The sequence below is a fragment of the Thalassophryne amazonica genome, chromosome 16 (genome assembly GCF_902500255.1).
Source record: "Thalassophryne amazonica chromosome 16, fThaAma1.1, whole genome shotgun sequence".
In the NCBI taxonomy this organism is placed as follows: Eukaryota; Metazoa; Chordata; class Actinopteri; order Batrachoidiformes; family Batrachoididae; genus Thalassophryne; species Thalassophryne amazonica.
Window position 1 is genome coordinate 8,109,651 of NC_047118.1, and position 18,337 is coordinate 8,127,987.

General features: G+C 40.9%; 1 protein-coding gene across 1 annotated transcript in view; it reads right to left on the bottom strand.

The window, feature by feature from the left end:
- Window positions 1-10,588: 10,588 nt before the first annotated feature.
- LOC117528091 (zinc finger protein 652-like) overlaps window positions 10,589-18,337 on the bottom strand; it is a 52,401-nt gene continuing 44,652 nt past the window's right edge. The window contains exons 5-6 of the mRNA XM_034190623.1: window positions 14,290-14,434; window positions 10,589-11,325 (exon numbers count right to left, since the gene is read on the bottom strand). Of these exons, the coding sequence (XP_034046514.1) occupies window positions 10,712-11,325; window positions 14,290-14,434 (759 nt within the window). The 3' untranslated portion in view covers window positions 10,589-10,711. The remainder of the gene's footprint in view (window positions 11,326-14,289; window positions 14,435-18,337) is intronic.

Genomic DNA, 18,337 nt, shown 5'->3' on the forward strand with positions numbered 1-18,337 from the left:
TAGAAATCTGGCCAATTTTCTTAAATCCTCCAAACCGTGACTATCCAGGGTTGGGACCAGGAAGCAGAGTTGTAGTCTAACACACCTCTCTGCAGCTTCTCTCCCCCTGCCATCCCCTCATTACCCCATCCCCGTAGAGACGGTGCCTGCTCCCAGACCACCAACAACCAGCAAAAATCTATTTAAGCATAAAAATTCAAAAAAAAAATTACACTTCAACTGCACCACAGACTAAAACAGTTAAATGTGGTCTATTAAACATTAGGTCTGTCTCTTATAAGTCCCTGTTAGTAAATGATATAATAATGATCAACATATTGATTTATTCTGCCTTACAGAAACCTGGTTACAGCAGGATGAATATGTTAGTTTAAATGAGTCAACACCCCCGAGTCACACTAACTGCCAGAACGCTCGTAGCACGGGCCGAGGCGGAGGATTAGCAGCAATCTTCCATCCAGCTTATTAATTAATCAAAAACCCAGACAGAGCTTTAATTCTTTGAAAGCTTGACTCTTAGTCTTGTCCATCCAAATTGGAAGTCCCAAAAACCAGTTTTGTTATCTATCGTCCACCTGGTTGTTACTGTGAGTTTCTCTGTGAATTTTCAGACCTTTTGTCTGACTTAGTGCTTAGCTCAGATAAGATTTATAGTGGGCGATTTTAACATCCACACAGATGCTGAGAATGACAGCCTCAACACTGCATTTAATCTATTATTAGACTCAATTGGCTTTGCTCAAAATGTAAATGAGTCCCCCACCACATTTACTCTGATGGACTACCCAGCAGTGGGGAATAAGTTTCATTACACTAGAAGTCTTTCAGAAAGCACTGTAACTAGGTTTAAGGATATGTTTCCTTCTTTATGTTCCCTAATGCCATATACCAACACAGTGCAGAGTAGCTACCTAAACTCTGTAAGTGAGATAGAGTATCTCGTCAATAGTTTTACATCCTCATTGAAGACAACTTTGGATGCTGTAGCTCCTCTGAAAAAGAGAGCTTTAAATCAGAAGTGCCTGACTCTCGTGGTATAACTCACAAACTCGCAGGTTAAAGCAGATAACCCGTAAGTTGGAGAGGAAATGGCGTCTCACTAATTTAGAAGATCTTCACTTAGCCTGGAAAAAGAGTCTGTTGCTCTATAAAAAAAAAAGCCCTCCGTAAAGCTAGGGCATCTTACTACTCATCACTAATTGAAGAAAATAAGAACAACCCCAGGTTTCTTTTCAGCACTGTAGCCAGGCTGACAAAGAGTCAGAGCTCTATTGAGCTGAGTATTCCTTTAACTTTAACTAGTAATGACTTCATGACTTTCTTTGCTAATAAAATTTTAACTATTAGAGAAAGAATTACTCATAACCATCCCAAAGACGTATCATTATCTTTGGCTGCTTTCAGTGATACCGGTATTGGTTAGACTCTTTCTCTCAGATTGTTCTGTCTGAGTTATTTTCATTAGTTACTTCATCCAAACCATCAACATGTCTATTGGACCCCATTCCTACCAGGCTGCTCAAGGAAGCCCTACCATTATTTAATGCTTTGATCTTAAATATGATCAATCTATCTTTATTAGTTGGCTATGTACCACAGGTTTTTAAGGTGGCAGTAATTAAACCATTACTTAAAAAGCCATCACTTGACCCAGCTATCTTAGGTAATTATAGGCCAATCTCCAACCTTCCTTTTCTCTCAAAAATTCTTGAAAGGGTAGTTGTTAAACAGCTGATCATCTGCAGAGGAATGGTCTATTTGAAGAGTTTCAGTCAGGTTTTAGAATTCATCATAGTACAGAAACAGCATTAGTGAAGGTTACAAATGATCTTCTTATGGCCTCAAGACAGTGGACTCATCTGTGCTTGTTCTGTTAGACAGTGCTGCTTTTGATACTGTTGACCATAAAATTTTATTACAGAGATTAGAGCATGCCATAGGTATTAAAGGCACTGTGCTGCGGTGGTTTGAATCATATTTATCTAATAGATTACAATTTGTTCATGTAAATGGGGAATCTTCTTCACAGACTAAGCTTAATTATGGAGTTCCACAAGGTTCTGTGCTAGGACCAATTTTATTCACTTTATACATGCTTCCCTTAGGCAGTATTATTAGACGGCATTGCTTAAATTTTCATTGTTACGCAGATGATACCCAGCTTTATCTATCCATGAAGCCAGAGGACACGCACCAATTAGCTAAACTGCAGGATTGTCTTACAGACATAAGGACATGGATGACCTCTAATTTCCTGCTTTTAAACTCAGATAAAACTGAAGTTATTGTACTTGGCCCCACAAATCTTAGAAACATGGTGTCTAACCAGATCCTTACTCTGGATGGCATTACCCTGACCTCTAGTAATACTGTGAGAAATCTTGGAGTCATTTTTGATCAGGATATGTCATTCAAAGCGCATATTAAACAAATATGTAAGACTGCTTTTTTTGCATTTACGCAATATCTCTAAAATTAGAAAGGTCTTGTCTCAGAGTGATGCTGAAAAACTAATTCATGTATTTATTTCCTCTAGGCTGGACTATAGTAATTCATTATTATCAGGTTGTCCTAAAAGTTCCCTGAAAAGCCTTCAGTTAATTCAAAATGCTGCAGCTAGAGTACTGACGGGGACTAGAAGGAGAGAGCATATCTCACCCATATTGGCCCTCTTCATTGGCTTCCTGTTAATTCTAGAATAGAATTTAAAATTCTTATTCTTACTTATAAGGTTTTGAATAGTCAGGTCCCTTCTTATCTTAGGGACCTCATAGTACCATATCACCCCAATAGAGCGCTTTGCTCTCAGACTGCAGGCTTACTTGTAGTTCCTAGGGTTTGTAAGAGTAGAATGGGAGGCAGAGCCTTCAGCTTTCAGGCTCCTCTCCTGTGGAACCAGCTCCCAATTCGGATCAGGGAGACAGACACCCTCTCTACTTTTAAGATTAGGCTTAAAACTTTCCTTTTTGCTAAAGCTTATAGTTAGGGCTGGATCGGGTGACCCTGAACCATCCCTTAGTTATGCTGCTATAGACTTAGACTGCTGGGGGGTTCCCATAATGCATTGAGTGTTTCTTTCTATTTTTGCTCTGTATGCACCACTCTGCATTTAATCATTAGCGATTGATCTCTGCTCCCCTCCACAGCATGTCTTTTTCCTGGTTCTCTCCCTCAGCCCCAACCAGTCCCAGCAGAAGACTGCCCCTCCCTGAGCCTGGTTCTGCTGGAGGTTTCTTCCTGTTAAAAGGGAGTTTTTCCTTCCCACTGTCGCCAAGTGCTTGCTCACAGGGGGTCGTTTTGACCGTTGGGGTTTTTCCGTAATTATTGTATGGCTTTGCCTTGCAATATAAAGCGCCTTGGGGCAACTGTTTGTTGTGATTTGGCGCTATATAAATAAAATTGATTTGATTTGATCACCCTGCTGTGTGTGCATGAGCCCGTCTGGACAGCAGAGCATCCTGCTGTCCGCTAAACAGCTGATTTTCTGGAGAGTAAGAGATGGGGCACACTGTGATGGGGGGTGGGGAGCGAGGGGACTTGCCGCCGCTGTGTAATGCTTTAATGTCAAGACCTGCCTTTCCTTTCCTCTGGATTTTGTATTTTATCCAATATATGGAGTGATGTATATAAGTCAGGGTCCCCTTATCATGGGTGCACTGCAATGCACCACAGACTGGTGGCTATTTCCGGTAATAACTGCTGTGGGTCTGCAGGTCAGTGATGCGATGACTGTAATAATCTGGTTGACATGTAATCAATTCATGGATTGGATGTCATTCAAATTCCAGCAGCAAGACACGGCAGGGATCCACCCACATTCTAAGTAGTGACGGGCATTCATATACGGTTGTCGGAATATCTGTCCCTCCTGACTGCTGTGGCTTTTTTCCCCCCATTCCGGCTGATTCGGCGTGATCCCTGTTCATTTTTACTAAGTGTAACAGGGCCCTTACTGATCATAACTCTAATGTTAGTCAGTTGCTGCACCCATGCTACAGAACTGCCTTAGATCCTGGATGGCAACCACCCAGACAGACAACTGATCCATCCCCTTTTCTTGAAAGTGACCCCCTACTATCTGCTGCAGCAAAGTCAACCATGGACCCGCCCTACTTCTCTAGCCATCAGTGAAAATGCACGGTGGCCAAAATGTCACAGCTGATGTTCCCTCACAATACAAGCAATACTGTTGAGCTTACTTTTTTAATTAACTATTCACTGGACAAAAAGTAATTTCTGTAGTACCCAAGGATCCTCCAAAGAGCTCCAGCACCAATGGCATTTGTCCACATGCACATGCATATTTTGGGAAATGTAACACTTACTGCATTTTGTCCTTTCATTCATGTGCAAACTGCATTTCAGGTGACTTCCATGCTTTAGATCTGAGAAATTTTTTATGCAGACATGGAATGCTACATTTTTGTTGAGCGATGTCCATTTTTGACAACATTGTGTGCTGCATCTATCATGTGCATGCTGTAATTTTCTGCAATGGCCGGATATAGCAAAAAGCGTTGCTTTTAGTACCACAATCCTACCGTTGACACACTTCCATATTTACAGTGCATCTAGAAGAAAGTATGCACAGCACATCCATGCAAGATAATTTAATTTAGGTGGGACTAAATATTTATTAGATGGAAATCCTGCTCATAACTGAATTGCATTGATCCAATGAGTCAGTATTTTCTGAGTGTGTGAAGCACCATTTTTGTCCTTTTCTTCCTTGGTGCAGCAGTTCAGCTGGTGGATCTAAAAGAACTGGAGGCGTAACGAGATCACTGCATAAAACCAGCTGCAACGCTCTTTCAGATCATCTGTCAAAACATCATAACTGTCATTTTAAGACGTTTGTGCATTTCACATTCAATTAACAGAAGACCCTAATGTTCTCAAAAAAGGAGTCATCTGCTGCATCTCCTGCGTTACGTTTAACCAGTAAACATTTGGTTCCAGGCGTTCTGCCACTGCAAACCTGAAATAGCACCTCTCATCCAAACGTCTGTGCAGTTAAAATAGTCAGCTGGAATACAACATTTCATTGAACCTTCTCATGAAACATTATGTCCACCAAAATGAACTTTGTGACTGACGTTTTGTTAAATATTCAACTTTACCCGTCCTTTTGCAGATTACAGTTGACTTTCAACAATGTCTGAGAATAAGGAGGAAAACGTGTGTGATAACCATGGCTACTTGTTTTTACTTCTCAAAGTTAGCAGTCAGGTATAATATACATTATCAAAAAAGGCCCAACATTACCACATCTCCTCAAACCCCAGATTTTATATATATATATATATATATATATATATATATATATATATATATATATATACACACACAAAAACAAACAAACCGGGACATTATAAAGCTGCACATTTGTACCAGATACAATAATATACACAATGCTACATTAAGTGGTTAAAAATACAAAGGGAAAAGTATATTGATTTTTTTTAAAACATCTTTAAAGAATATACGTTATTTTTTTCTTAACTAGCTAGGAATTTTAGTAGAAAGTGCTTTTCTATTTAACAAAGAAAGGAGGAGGAGACTTCTTCCAAATGGAAAGATCCTGACAGGACAACAGAGGAGATGCTCTATGAGCAGCAAAAAAAAAAATAATATAATAATAATTTCAGACATCAACTGGAGGAGCTAGTGTCTATAAAAAAAAGAGCATTGCTTTAACTTTGAGGGGATGTCCATGTTAGAACACAAGTGCATGTCTTTCGGAAACAGTTAAAAACGTATGCACATACTAAAAAAGTTCTTAGTTACTGTGGTCCCTTCCACACAACCCGCCTCGAACCAGGAATCTCCTCCTTTCCTTGCGCCCCCCCCCCCCCCCCCCCCCCTAAAACATATAGTCAAAGTAATCACCTCCACCCTTTCCCATGCAGCCAATACTGCACTCTGTCCCACCATCAATCCCTCCCCCTCCCTCCCTCCCTCCCTCACGCAGCAGTAAAGTGCAGAGAATACATACAATGACAAGGCTTAAAAATAAAAAGATAAAAAGATCAGTACTGCAAAAGGTTGAAGCACATCAGTGAACCTGTTCTGACAGGGTGATAACAGCCGACTGCAAGCAAAACAAACAACAAATACAGTCATCTCTGAAAGTAACGGAACAAAAAGTACAGCTTGTTTTTGCTGAAGAGACACTGGTTTGGATTTAAAAAAACCCAACAATATCAAAGGGCTGCAACAAAGGATGACGTTCAGAATAGAATAATCAATCAATTATTTTCTGTATTAGTTGTTAGATCCTTAAAACATTAAAAAAAAAGTTGATCAATGTTATCCAAAATCCACAACGACGCTTTCAAATGTCTTGTTTTGTGCACAGCCCAAAGACAGAGAATGTCTGCAATCTCATGTATGCCAGAACTCAACAAGGCCCAAACCTGGTCCTGTACTTTAGATCTTGCTGAGACATTGTAGAAGGGAAGGATAGATTTGGTGATGAAGTTATGGAAATGGTGTCCTTGTGTTTTTGTATGTTTGTTATGGAATTTGTAATCTGTTTTCCAGTTTTTACTGCTGAGTAAGTGGTTGCATCTTGCAGTATGATGTCTATATATTGTTTCTGTGTTGGATTGTGGGTAGTCACGGTCACTGGGGATTTTCACAGCTCGAACAATGTTTCTATAACCAGCTGTTTTTTTCCCCTCCCTTATCGTCAACCCATTTGATGTCCGTTGCACAGCACATTGGTTTTTCCTATTTTTCAGGCTATTTCAGATTCTTGCATTAGCTATGCTCAGTGTTTCTGCAATGCCTCAAAATTTCCCCTCGACCTCAGATTCTAAATGATTTACTTTTCATCGATAAATAGCGGTCTGGCCTTTATATTGGGTTATGCTTTTTAACATCTGCAGTCTTCCCAAGTGAAATGCAACAATAAAAAGTACGTACAGTCATGACAGAACCACAATTATAGGATGCGTTTAAGATCCGTAAGTAACACTCCCCAATACATTTGCTCATGCAAAACCTGCAGGACGGATATAAAAGGTTTTTAAGCTCTATAGTGTTTAAAACATCTAGTCAAGTACATACTCCTCTTTATATCTCAAACCCAAATGTCTTCAAAGCGTAGCAAAAACAAATTAGCATTACCCTATGGTCACATTAGGCCTAGTTCAAAAATAATGAAGCCTAACTGCTGATTTGCATTGCATTTGTCATGAACAAGCTGTTATTTTATTTAGCACCATCCAGATTGATCTGTGAGTTGCCTATAGTCTCTGACAGGTACTGAAAATTTCATGGAAAAATTCCTCACGGTTCCACAGATATGCACGAAATTTACCCCCAAAATAGCACTTTTTTCATCAGTTTTGTGTGACAGATATTTAGCATTGTCATTTAAAGTTAAATGTTAAAGAAATAACCTTGTATTTTGTCAGTTTGTTTGTGCTTCATACTAACACAGTAATACATTTTTATAAAGGTAGTAATGTCATTTCCTAGACAAAACATGTTTCTAAAGCAAGGTAAAACTGTCGCAAGCGTAACGCAAGCGTAAGTTCTTGATTTATGTGTGTCAAAACCTAGGCTATATCTCCTACTCTGCTTCAATAGAATAATTATATTTCATGTTCAATAATACCAGGAAATAATGGACAGAATTTTTGTTTCATACTTCTGCAGACTAAAGAAGATACCTCCAACTGTTGTCGCAAGTGTTACGCTCTAGCACATTATAGTATATATGCACTGATAATTTCTAGCAATGACTGAACCGAGACCAATAGAAATATTGAAACTCTGATATATAACCATACCTAAAATGATAACATTTCACAAAAAAGACCACTTTTAAATTTTGATGGTTATGTCACACTTTGGCTTCATTATTTTTGAACTAGGCCATTAGCTACAAATAACATCAAGCGAAAAGGTAAAGTGACATCTTATGGAGAGGTTAGCATGCTAACTAGCATTACAGGAACATCACTGTGAAAGAAGCAAATCAAGTGGACTTTGGTTCCGTTAAGGAGTCAAACATTGGGGGTGAACAAAAACTAAAAGTGGCAGTGTCTGGATTTTACATCCTTTATAATCCATCACTAAACACCAGGCACATTAATGCCAAGTAACCACCAGCTGGGGCCACGCCCCAGCAACATCCATCAAGTGACAAACACCAACTTCTCGTTGCTCTCATTTGTAGCTAATGTGACCACAGGGTTGTTCCAATACTTCTTGAGGGGACTGTCGCTGCAGGTCTCAAATCAAGATGACTGATCTCAACCACTTCAAATCTACTGCCGCCACTTTTGCAGAAAGACAGTCGCATTAAATTTACTGCTACTGCCAAACTCAAGTACCCCCAACTACACATCTATCAGGGTACAACTGAGTAAAAGCAGCTTTTGGTACAAGAGCACTGGGGAAAATACAAACTGACACGCAATTTCTCCTCAGCACTCATCTGACAGCCGAAGGAGGAAAAAACTGCTTCCATCAAGCTAAAACATTCACGCCGACACCTGCCAGTCACCTAACCAACATTCACAACATCGTCTCCAACGTGTACAAAAGTAATTTCTTGGGCTGAATTCATTTCATTTATACAAAAATTCCTCATCCTACAAGTTGTATAAGCACTGACGTTTCCTATGACACACTAACATCAGCGCATCTACCTAAATACCATTCATGAGCTTAAAAACCGCACAGGGAGAGCGATCTGGGACATAATGACGAATGACTCATCAGTTATCATTCTGGCACGGTTCAACGGGTTTAAACCATATTTTTGTCTGTGTGGAGTTAAGTCCACTATGTTAAGTATGATGGGAGACAAAAGCACATTTTTACATCACGATGCCCACACCAAACCATGGAGTACAGGCCCAGAGGAATATGCATAATTGCAGTTTAAGAAACTGTGAAGAAAGAGGTCTCTGCTGTGTACAGTGTGCACATCACAGGACCCTTAATGTGAAAACCCGTATCGTTTTGACAGCAGCGAAGGATGGGATATGGGTAGTGGAGAGAAATCCTGACAGAGCCACGAGTCCGGCCCCTCACAGTGACAGTATCCGACAGTCATCTGTTCTCTGAAAGTACTTATTGACCAATACTGAAAGCTGAGGTTACACCGATCGCAAGTAGTAAGTTATTGACGGTTTGGTCTTGTATGTGCTTGAGTGGGAGAACCTCAGACATGTCCTGCATATACAATATACTTTTGTCCATCATAAAATAGCTACTCAAATATTTGATCTACTATAGAAAAAAAAAAAAAAAGACAGGCTGGCAAGACTAGATCTGTATGACGTAATTAACTGTAATATTAGACTTTCAAAATAAAAGCACAAAATTAAGAAATGCATTATGTCCCAGAATGGAAAGCACCATTAAACTAACATCAATCTCAGACTGCCAAGATTAAACAACCAATTCAAAAGTTCTCTATCCACAGTCCTTAACAAAAACCTATCTAGCAACATCGCATCTCGTCCCTGTGATAGAAGGGCCTGGACTATGCTTAAGGACAGAGCAAAGATCAGGCAGAACCAGGTACTACAATGATATATTTGTGTGCGGCCCAGTGCTCTGGAGTAGAACATGGAGGACAGAGTTTGAGTATGCTATGGGAAGGACCTACACGCGACGCAATGTGCAATCAAGTCAAGATGACACAAAGAGGAAAAGTTCAAGGACGATCTGATGGCCGAAAAAGCCCAGGTATATGGGGTTAAAATTGTCTCATTAATATTTGTAAATGCACACAGGGTGATCTACAAATAATAATTGATTTGCAAATGTGTTCAGATATCCACAAATGCAATTTTCATATTTGTAACTTGTAAATTGGTCTTTGCAAATAATGTTGTATTTGCAAATATAAAACTTAATTTGTAAAAAAAAATAAAAAATTTTTAAAAATTACATTTGTAAAACTGGAAATTGTCTTTGTGAATTCAGTCTCAGCATTTGTGGATCACCAATTACACGCATTCATCGCTTTCCTGTGAGTGAGTGTGTATTTGCAAATCAGTAGGCATTTGTTTGTGGATCTGCGTGGATTTCGCAAAAAGAATGTCTCAAAATTACGTCAGAGGAAAACGATGAATGCGTGTAATTGGTGATCCACAAATGCTGAAACTCAATTCACAAAGACAATTTCCAGTTTTACAAATGTATTTTTTTATTACAAATTAATTTTTATATTTGGAAATACAACATTATTTACAAAGACCAATTTACAAATATGAAAATTGCATTTGTGGATATCTAAACACATTTACAAATCAGTGATTATTTGTAGATCACCCTGCATGCATTTACAAATATTGAGACAATTTTAACCCCATACAAGGTAACCTACGGCGACTTCTATCAGCAGCTTGGGATGAAAAGGAAATACTTTACAGATAGTGAAACCATTTTCTGCAGACTTTCTAACAAACAGTTCAAAGACACACACACACACACGAGCTCATAAAATCTGTGTTTTTTGAAAAGGGGTTTAAAGTCCTTAATAATGTGTGCTCAAAGGGGAAGAATTAGAATATTTTTGCACAAACACAGATGAGGACGTTGAGCTTTTTAGCTTGATGTATTGATAGCTGACCTGGAGCCGTATCCCACCATTAGGACCCCGACCCCGCCAAAAAACACACAGAGGCAGGACTATGAGAAGTGGAGTAAAAAGGCGAGGTTTGGTACGAGCCTGCAGCACAGTTCAGAGGTGCTGTGAGGCTCCAGAGCCCTTTTCAGGGGGGCCCATGTGGTGCAGATAGCTGCTGTCTTCATGCCCATAGTGGTTTAGGGGCTCACTCTTAAAAAGGGCTGGTGGAGGGGGGAGGTGGGGTACTGCAGGCACAGTAAGATGGTGGTGGGAGTGGGGCGGTGCATGCTGGGGTGCTGTTGAAAGGTGCTGCTGAGCTGTTGCAAGGTGGGAATGGTGGTGAGAGTGGGACGAGTGATGCTGCACACGAGAGAACGTGTGTCCGACTGGGCCTCGCTGAGTCATGGGCCCTCCTGAGGGGCTGAGGCCCTGCGGCACCGAGGTGCCGGCTGGGGAGGGAGCTGAGGGTCCGTGGCCAGGAGAGGATGAGAAGGCGTTGGCAAAGATACCGAGAGGCACGGCTGAACCGCTGGTCTGTAGAACCACAGGGCTGGTGACCCGGAAACACTTCTCTTTGTGTGCTTTGAGCATGTTGGAGAAGCGGAAGCGCTGGCCACAAACCTCGCAGGGGTACGGCTTCTCACCAGTGTGGGTGCGACGGTGGCGCTTCATGTTGGGCCGACTGGTGAAGCTCTTCCCGCAGATCTCACAAATGAAAGGCTTCTCTCCTGCATCAGTAAAAACAGAAAGAACACATGAGGTACAGAGGGACTCTGACGATTCCAAGTGCTGGTAACAAAAAACACAGGTGAGTGCGTTTGTGACTGAGACTATCCTAGGCAGCCGGTATACACAATAACTCAAAAACAACAAATGCTATAATTTTATAACTCAATAAATTAAAAGAACATATAAAAAAGACAAGCCCCGTCACATTTGATGAACTTTGATGGACCACACTGATGGAAAAAGCAACTTTGTTTTGTCTAATATTCCATAGATGTGTCTGCCCCCTGGTGGATGCTGGCTAAACTAGAGATCTGTGATCAAGCTGTTCAAATTGCCAGCAAAAATCAGACTTGAATCTGACTTCATGTTGCTAATCTGAACAGAGTCAAGAGTTGCTTGAAATCGCTTTTCTCCAAATCTGTTTCAAGCCTCATTTGTAGGTGAATTGAAATGTGATCTGAATTACATTTTTGCAAATCCGTTTTGGTTTGGATGTTAATACTGGATTCCAGGTATGTCGGTCACTTTTCACACGCAGCTCACGGGATGTAGCTTATGTGGAGGGGAGCTGCACTGAAAAATATGCACTCCCACTGCTGCTTCAGTCTGTCTCTGCACCCGTCAACTTCACCCAGCTGATAAAATCCCTCACTGCTCGCACCAATAAGATTAAAAAAAAAAAAAACTTTAGACATGACATGTATTTATAGTGATGCACTGAATGTGCTGTCGAGGACAGCAGCTATTCAGCTGAACAAGCCAGTGGGGGTGTGTGTGTGTGTGTAATACATTATGATACAAACAAACACACACACACAGGAATTAATGCATTGATACCACATGCTTGAGAACGGGGCCAAAGTTTTGTCAGTACTGTGCATTAGTGACGACAATCTTTGCTTCAACACCTTTGAGTGTTTTGATCACTGCGTCATAATCCACATCAAGGGGAAGACATCACATGCTGTGCTAAATGGGACCTTATTACATCACCAACAGTTTACTCACATTCCATCTGATTTTCCACCTCTGATTCTCAAGTGTATTCAAACAAGTGAACGAAAGAGGACTGCATGGCTTCTGAATTTCATATTTAAAAGGTGACAGTGAAGAGTGTGTACATGCAGTTTACACGTGTTGCTTGTTTTAACAAGAGTCATCAGGAGATGACATATCCCCCCCAACCGCCACCCCAGTCCCCAAAAATCAGTAATACAAAATGTTGAGGGATTGCCCAAGTACACCCTTATGCTAAATATGAATGGGATTGGTCAACTGGGTCTTGAGATGAGGGTGACAATAATATCTCGTCATTGTGACCTTGAAAATGACCCCAAGGTCACCCTAATCAACTGGTGTCAGTGGGGAGATCACATAAGTACACCCTTATGCGAAATATGAATGAAATTGGTCAACTGATTGAGATATCACGCTAACAAGGCTGACAACAATATCTTGAATATCTCGCTATGACCTTGAAATTGACCCCAAGGTCACCGTAATCAACTGGTGTCACGGGATCACCCGAGTACACACTTATTCTAAATATAAATGAAAATGGTCAACTGGTTCTTGAGATATTGTGCTAACAATAGAAAACAGACAGACAGACATGCATAATAAGTCCCTTTGGCTGCTCCCGTGTTTTGCACTCGTGGTTGCCACAGCAAATCCATGGTGGATCTGCATGTTGAACTGGCACAGAGTTATGCCAAATACCCTTCCTGATGCAACTCCACATTACACGGAGAAATGTGGCAGGAGTGGGATTTGAACCGTGAACATTCCGCACTGAAACCAAGTGGGGAAGACAAACCGCACCAAAACGTCAATCAGCTCCTTTGTGGTCCACTGTGATGGACTTAAAAGTTGCCATATCTTAAACATCCGCCAACACACTGGTCCAAGTTAACTATTATTAACCGTTTGCCTTTACAGAGACCATCCGCTATGTCTGGAAAATGCTAATACTCTTCACCTTGAATTGAAGGCCTTTGCTGTCAAACCACCCACTCCACAGGAAGCTATCACAGTTCACACTTTGAGGAGAGGAGATGTGAACGTGAAGAGCAGCAGCTCTGTTGGAAGGCTGCTCTCATTAAACTCCCTCCATGGAGCCACTGAATGTGCGCGCTGCCACCCACACAGCCACCTATTAACAGGCCGCTGAAGGGCTCTCTAAATGCCTTATTCCAGCACGTTATGCATGAAGCTCCTTCAAACTAGCTGAATATCAAAAGTTGACAGCTAATGTGGCAGTAGTCTGTAGCCGCTATATCATAGCGGCCAGAAGATTTGAAAAACCAAGCGAATTCTCTGAACTCCACTCGGGCCAGTTGTGTTTAATGTGTTCTGAGTATTACAGGGCATAACTGGGTGTGTCTGTTACTACAGAAGGCTAAATTGGTAGCTAATGGTAGGGAGAAGAGCGGCTAGCATAATTACATGTCACAAATAGAACTGTGAAAGCCAACAGAGAGCAGCATGTCCACCCACGACAGGCATGACTGGAGAAAACCAGTGAATAACATATGGGTGGCTGTGCTCACTTTAGGTTTGGAAATAACGGTGCAGCAGAGGAGGAAAATCAAAGGGATGTAATCCAGCATGCGTCTTGGCAGTCAGAAGCCACAATATATGCAAGTCTCTTCTTTGATGTAAAGCCTCCCTCTCATTATGGAAACTGGAAAAACTCTGCGCCTCCACTGCACTGTTCAGCCCCCTAAAATGACTGACTGAATCCAAGAACATTGCTGTTTGGCAAAGATTAAATAAATAAAAAAAAAAAAAAAGAAAAAAAAAAGAAAAGAGTGCAGTTGTTGTGGCAGAAATACCGCTGAACATTCTACAGTCACTTTTCTGTTAATGTTTCTTTAATAACAACAACAAAAAAGGCTAAATTAGACCAATGCCCACTGGAACATTTGAGCCAAGTGACTTTTTCCAGAGGATCAACTGCTCACCTGTGTGTGTTTTCATGTGCTCATCAAAATACTGTTTCATGTTAAAGTCTTTGCCGCACCACTGGCACATGAACTGCTTATGTCCAATGTGAATACTCATGTGGGAGCGCAGCTGGTACTTGTACTGGAATCGCTCGTCACAGTTCTGCAAAGTAAATAAATCAAACAAAACAAAAAGAAGTGTTCAGAAAACATGCACATTAATACACAGGAGCTAACCAATCACAAAATCACCAAGCAACAACAGACCCCACATGGTTGTGCACTTCGTGCTGGATGCGCACAAAGGGGAGTTTTCTTCAGTCTTTCTTGTGCCAGTAGAAACCAAGTTAAAAAACAAAAAACAAAAACGAATTTCTCTTTATCATTGGTTGAGAATGCAAACCCTGTTGCTGAGGGAAGCAACATTGAGGGTGATTTCAGAGTGGAGACAGAAAAGCAGACAGCGATCAGAGAGTTTTGGCATGGGAGAGATATTTGCCGTGTGTATTTAGTCTGTTATGGAGTGCATTTAGCGTGTGCGGTTAGTGTGTAGTGTTGTCGTCTTTTGTTTTGTATGTAAAAATAATGAGGCGTCTTATGAATGTGGAGCAAGCGCTTCAACTTATTTTTTTTATTTGAGGGAGACAAGGTGTGCAGTGCATCGTCAGAATCTGAACCAGATAGCAATGTTCTGATGATGAAGTGCATTCTTACAACAAAGCCTTCATTGTTCTGAACGAACAACGACAGCAGGTAGATCCACCGACATGCACAGCGAGATCTGCACAGAGGATCGGATCGCGCGCTTCAGTTTCCAGATCGAGATCTGCGTTCGCATGTGCAGCAGAGCTATGCCCCAGCTGTGGCTCCTGGAAAACTGAGGAGGATGCTGACACTACCCCAGCAGTAAGCAGGTTCCAGCCAGGGAGAACACCAGGAATCCAGGTTGATATGCTTACACCCCAAAGTCCAAAAGACCTTTTTCTGTTGTTTTTTTGCAACATGTAACAGTTAGAGATCAATTTGCACTAACACAAAAAATGCTGCAAAAAAAAACAAGGAATTAGGGAAAAAATAGAAATGGACTGATATTAAGGTGGAAGATCTATGAAGACAAGAAAAAAAGAAACACCCGACATGACAAACTGTTTTGAGTCAGGCCTCTTCCTCAATGCCTGCCAGCCTTATTACAACCTGAGAATGAAAGAATGGTGGCGATGAAGGCAAAAACTGGAATGACAATATACGAAAGACAAGCCAACTAAATGGCGGTGAAATTTTTGTGTTGGCTAAGTCAAGCAATAGGTACACACTCAGGTTTACCATCTACACTGGGAAGACTGTGACCACAAGAGAGCATGGGCTGTCTTATTATGTGGTCATGAATCATGTGCCTGTGTGCTGTACCATCCATCCTGCATTTTCAGGTGAGACAGTGCAGAGAAGGGTGAAGGATGGAAGAGATATACAGTGAAAGACATTCCCTGTCTTACCCCAGTTGTGGCTTACAATAAAAACATGGGTGGAGTCGACCTGTCCGAACAGCTCATCCAGTATTACTCCACCCACAGAAAAACTGTGCGTTGGTACAGGACTGTGTTGCTGCAATTCCTTGACATTGCAACCACAAATTCATTCATCTTTCACCATGAGATAAGCGGTGTCAAGCAAGTGGAGCCCATGACACACAAAGATTTCATGGTGGAGCTAATGTGTCATCTTTGTAGCACGGACAAGACAGGTGTCCCCCAGAGCAGGAGCCAGAATCACATTCCTGTGCCAACTGAGATAGGCACAGATCCTTGCCAAAAAGCCACTAAAGGCAGATTGAGGTGCCAACGCTGTCTCTCGGTAGCCAACAGGAGTGGCACACCGTGTAAGTGTCAGGCCTGTGATGCACCTCTCTGTGTTGTGTTAGACAGGAACTGCTTTTTTGAGTGGCACAAATAATGTGTTGCATCTTATTTTGACACCTAATTGTTTTGTAAATAGTTTAGTATTAACATTTCCTACACAATAATATTAATTAGCTCAATAGCTTCTCCTTGCTAACGTTGCATTTGTGTTATAAATACTACACCAGTAAAATTCTATTTATTTCTTTTTGCATGAAGCAGAACCACCATATATCAAAAATAAATGCAACTTGTAGACAGATGTGACAACCCCCCCCCCCCCCCCCCCCCCCGAGGCATTTTTTGGACAGATGTGACTAATACTCGAGTGGGAGTGCGTTTTGGTACATATGCATATGCATACATGAAGCCAGGTGATAGAAAACTTGCAGTAGGCAGGAACTCTGATGACACAGTCACAATAAACAAATGTAATTTTAGGGATCAAAGCAATAAATAAAAATCACCTGACTGAGTTATTCACCATTTACCTTTTTTATAGAACCCTTTTTGCAATCACATCCTAGTTTAAGATAAAACAAGATAGAGACAGCTAAGAAATCAGCAAATTGTTCTCCTGCTGAACAAGATTTTATTTCACTTACTAATCATTGCTGCTCTTTTCTAATGCAGCGTCACATTATAGGAAGACTTTAACCTACACATTTTTTTTAAATACTTCAGGATAAACACATTTTAAGGGAACAGAGTTTCTACAGCTTTTACTTCATTCATTCACTCACTCACTCATTTCAACCAATTACTCCAATTAAGGGTGGGGGTGGAGCCTATTCCAGAAGTCATACGGCATGAGGCGCCCTATGAGGGTGTGGAGGGCACCAGAATTTAGGTTCAGTATTGCGAAGACTGACAAATCAGGCTTGCTCATGAAAACCGAAAATGCCTGAATAGAGATCCTCCACCTTCCTGATTCCCAAACTGCAACAAGATCACCCAAATGTACATTGCATGGGTTTGATCTTTGCTAAAAATGAAACCTCTGGTTGAATAAACATTATAATAACAAACTAAGCTGTATGATGTAATTTGTGTTCAAATAAAGACAACTGAGGGACAAGATTGTGATATACAATTACATACTTTCCTAATAAGCATATGACGACACAGTATAGTGTAGAGTGACATGTAATTACAGCCATTCCACCCATCCACACATGTTCTCTGTGCAATCTATTAAAGTGAGTGGAAATTAAGACTGTTGGTGGAAATAAACACTGGATCTGTCAACAGTGAATGTGGACATGGAGAAGATAATTAGTAGGTACTGATACGTCTGAGAAAAAAAAAAATAAATAAATCGACATTGATATGTAATCAACCTTGATAATTATTGCTTTAAAAAAGTCCTATTTGCAAGAACCTTCTCAAAAGCAGAGATATTCTTGGAAGTGACACCACTTCTGCACCTACGTTAGTCTTTTTGGCAGTGAGAAATGCTTTTGGTTACAACTGGAACACACGTTGTGCTTTCAAAGCTTCAACAGTGACCATTTAGTTCTATAGTCATTTATTTTCCATTAACTGGTGAATACCCGACGTTTGATGAGCCAATATTTGACATGGTTTAGGCTGTGCATACACACAAGAGTAATTGTGCTTCCTGTCTGGTTATGAGACTTGGGACATTAACCATAAGACATAAGATGTGGATACTGAACATTGAACAGTGGGAGGTGATGGTCTAGTGATTAAGCGTTGGGGCTTGAGACCAGAGGATCCTTGGTTCAAACTCCAGCCTGACTGGAAAAATCACTAAAGGCCCTTTGGCAAGGTCCTTAATCCTCAAGCTGTTCCTGGTGTGTAGTGAGCGCTTTGTATGGCAGAACACTGACACTGGTGTGTGAGCGTGTTTGTGTGAATGGGTGAATGTGAGGCATAACTGGTAAGCGCTCTGAGCATCTGATGCAGATGGAAAAGCACTATATAAATGCAATCCATTTATTTACCATTTGTGATATTTCAGGTATTTAGATCTTGGCCTGTTAAAAAGAATCACAGTGTTGGTGCTTATTAGGATGCCGACAAATAAATGATAAATGTCAGGGGGGCACAGGAACTGAAAGAGTGGGGGCAATAAAGCTGAATTTTATATGATTGCAGGTTTGGAAATTGAAAGAAATTAGCTGTGAATTAATTACCATGAGTGAAAA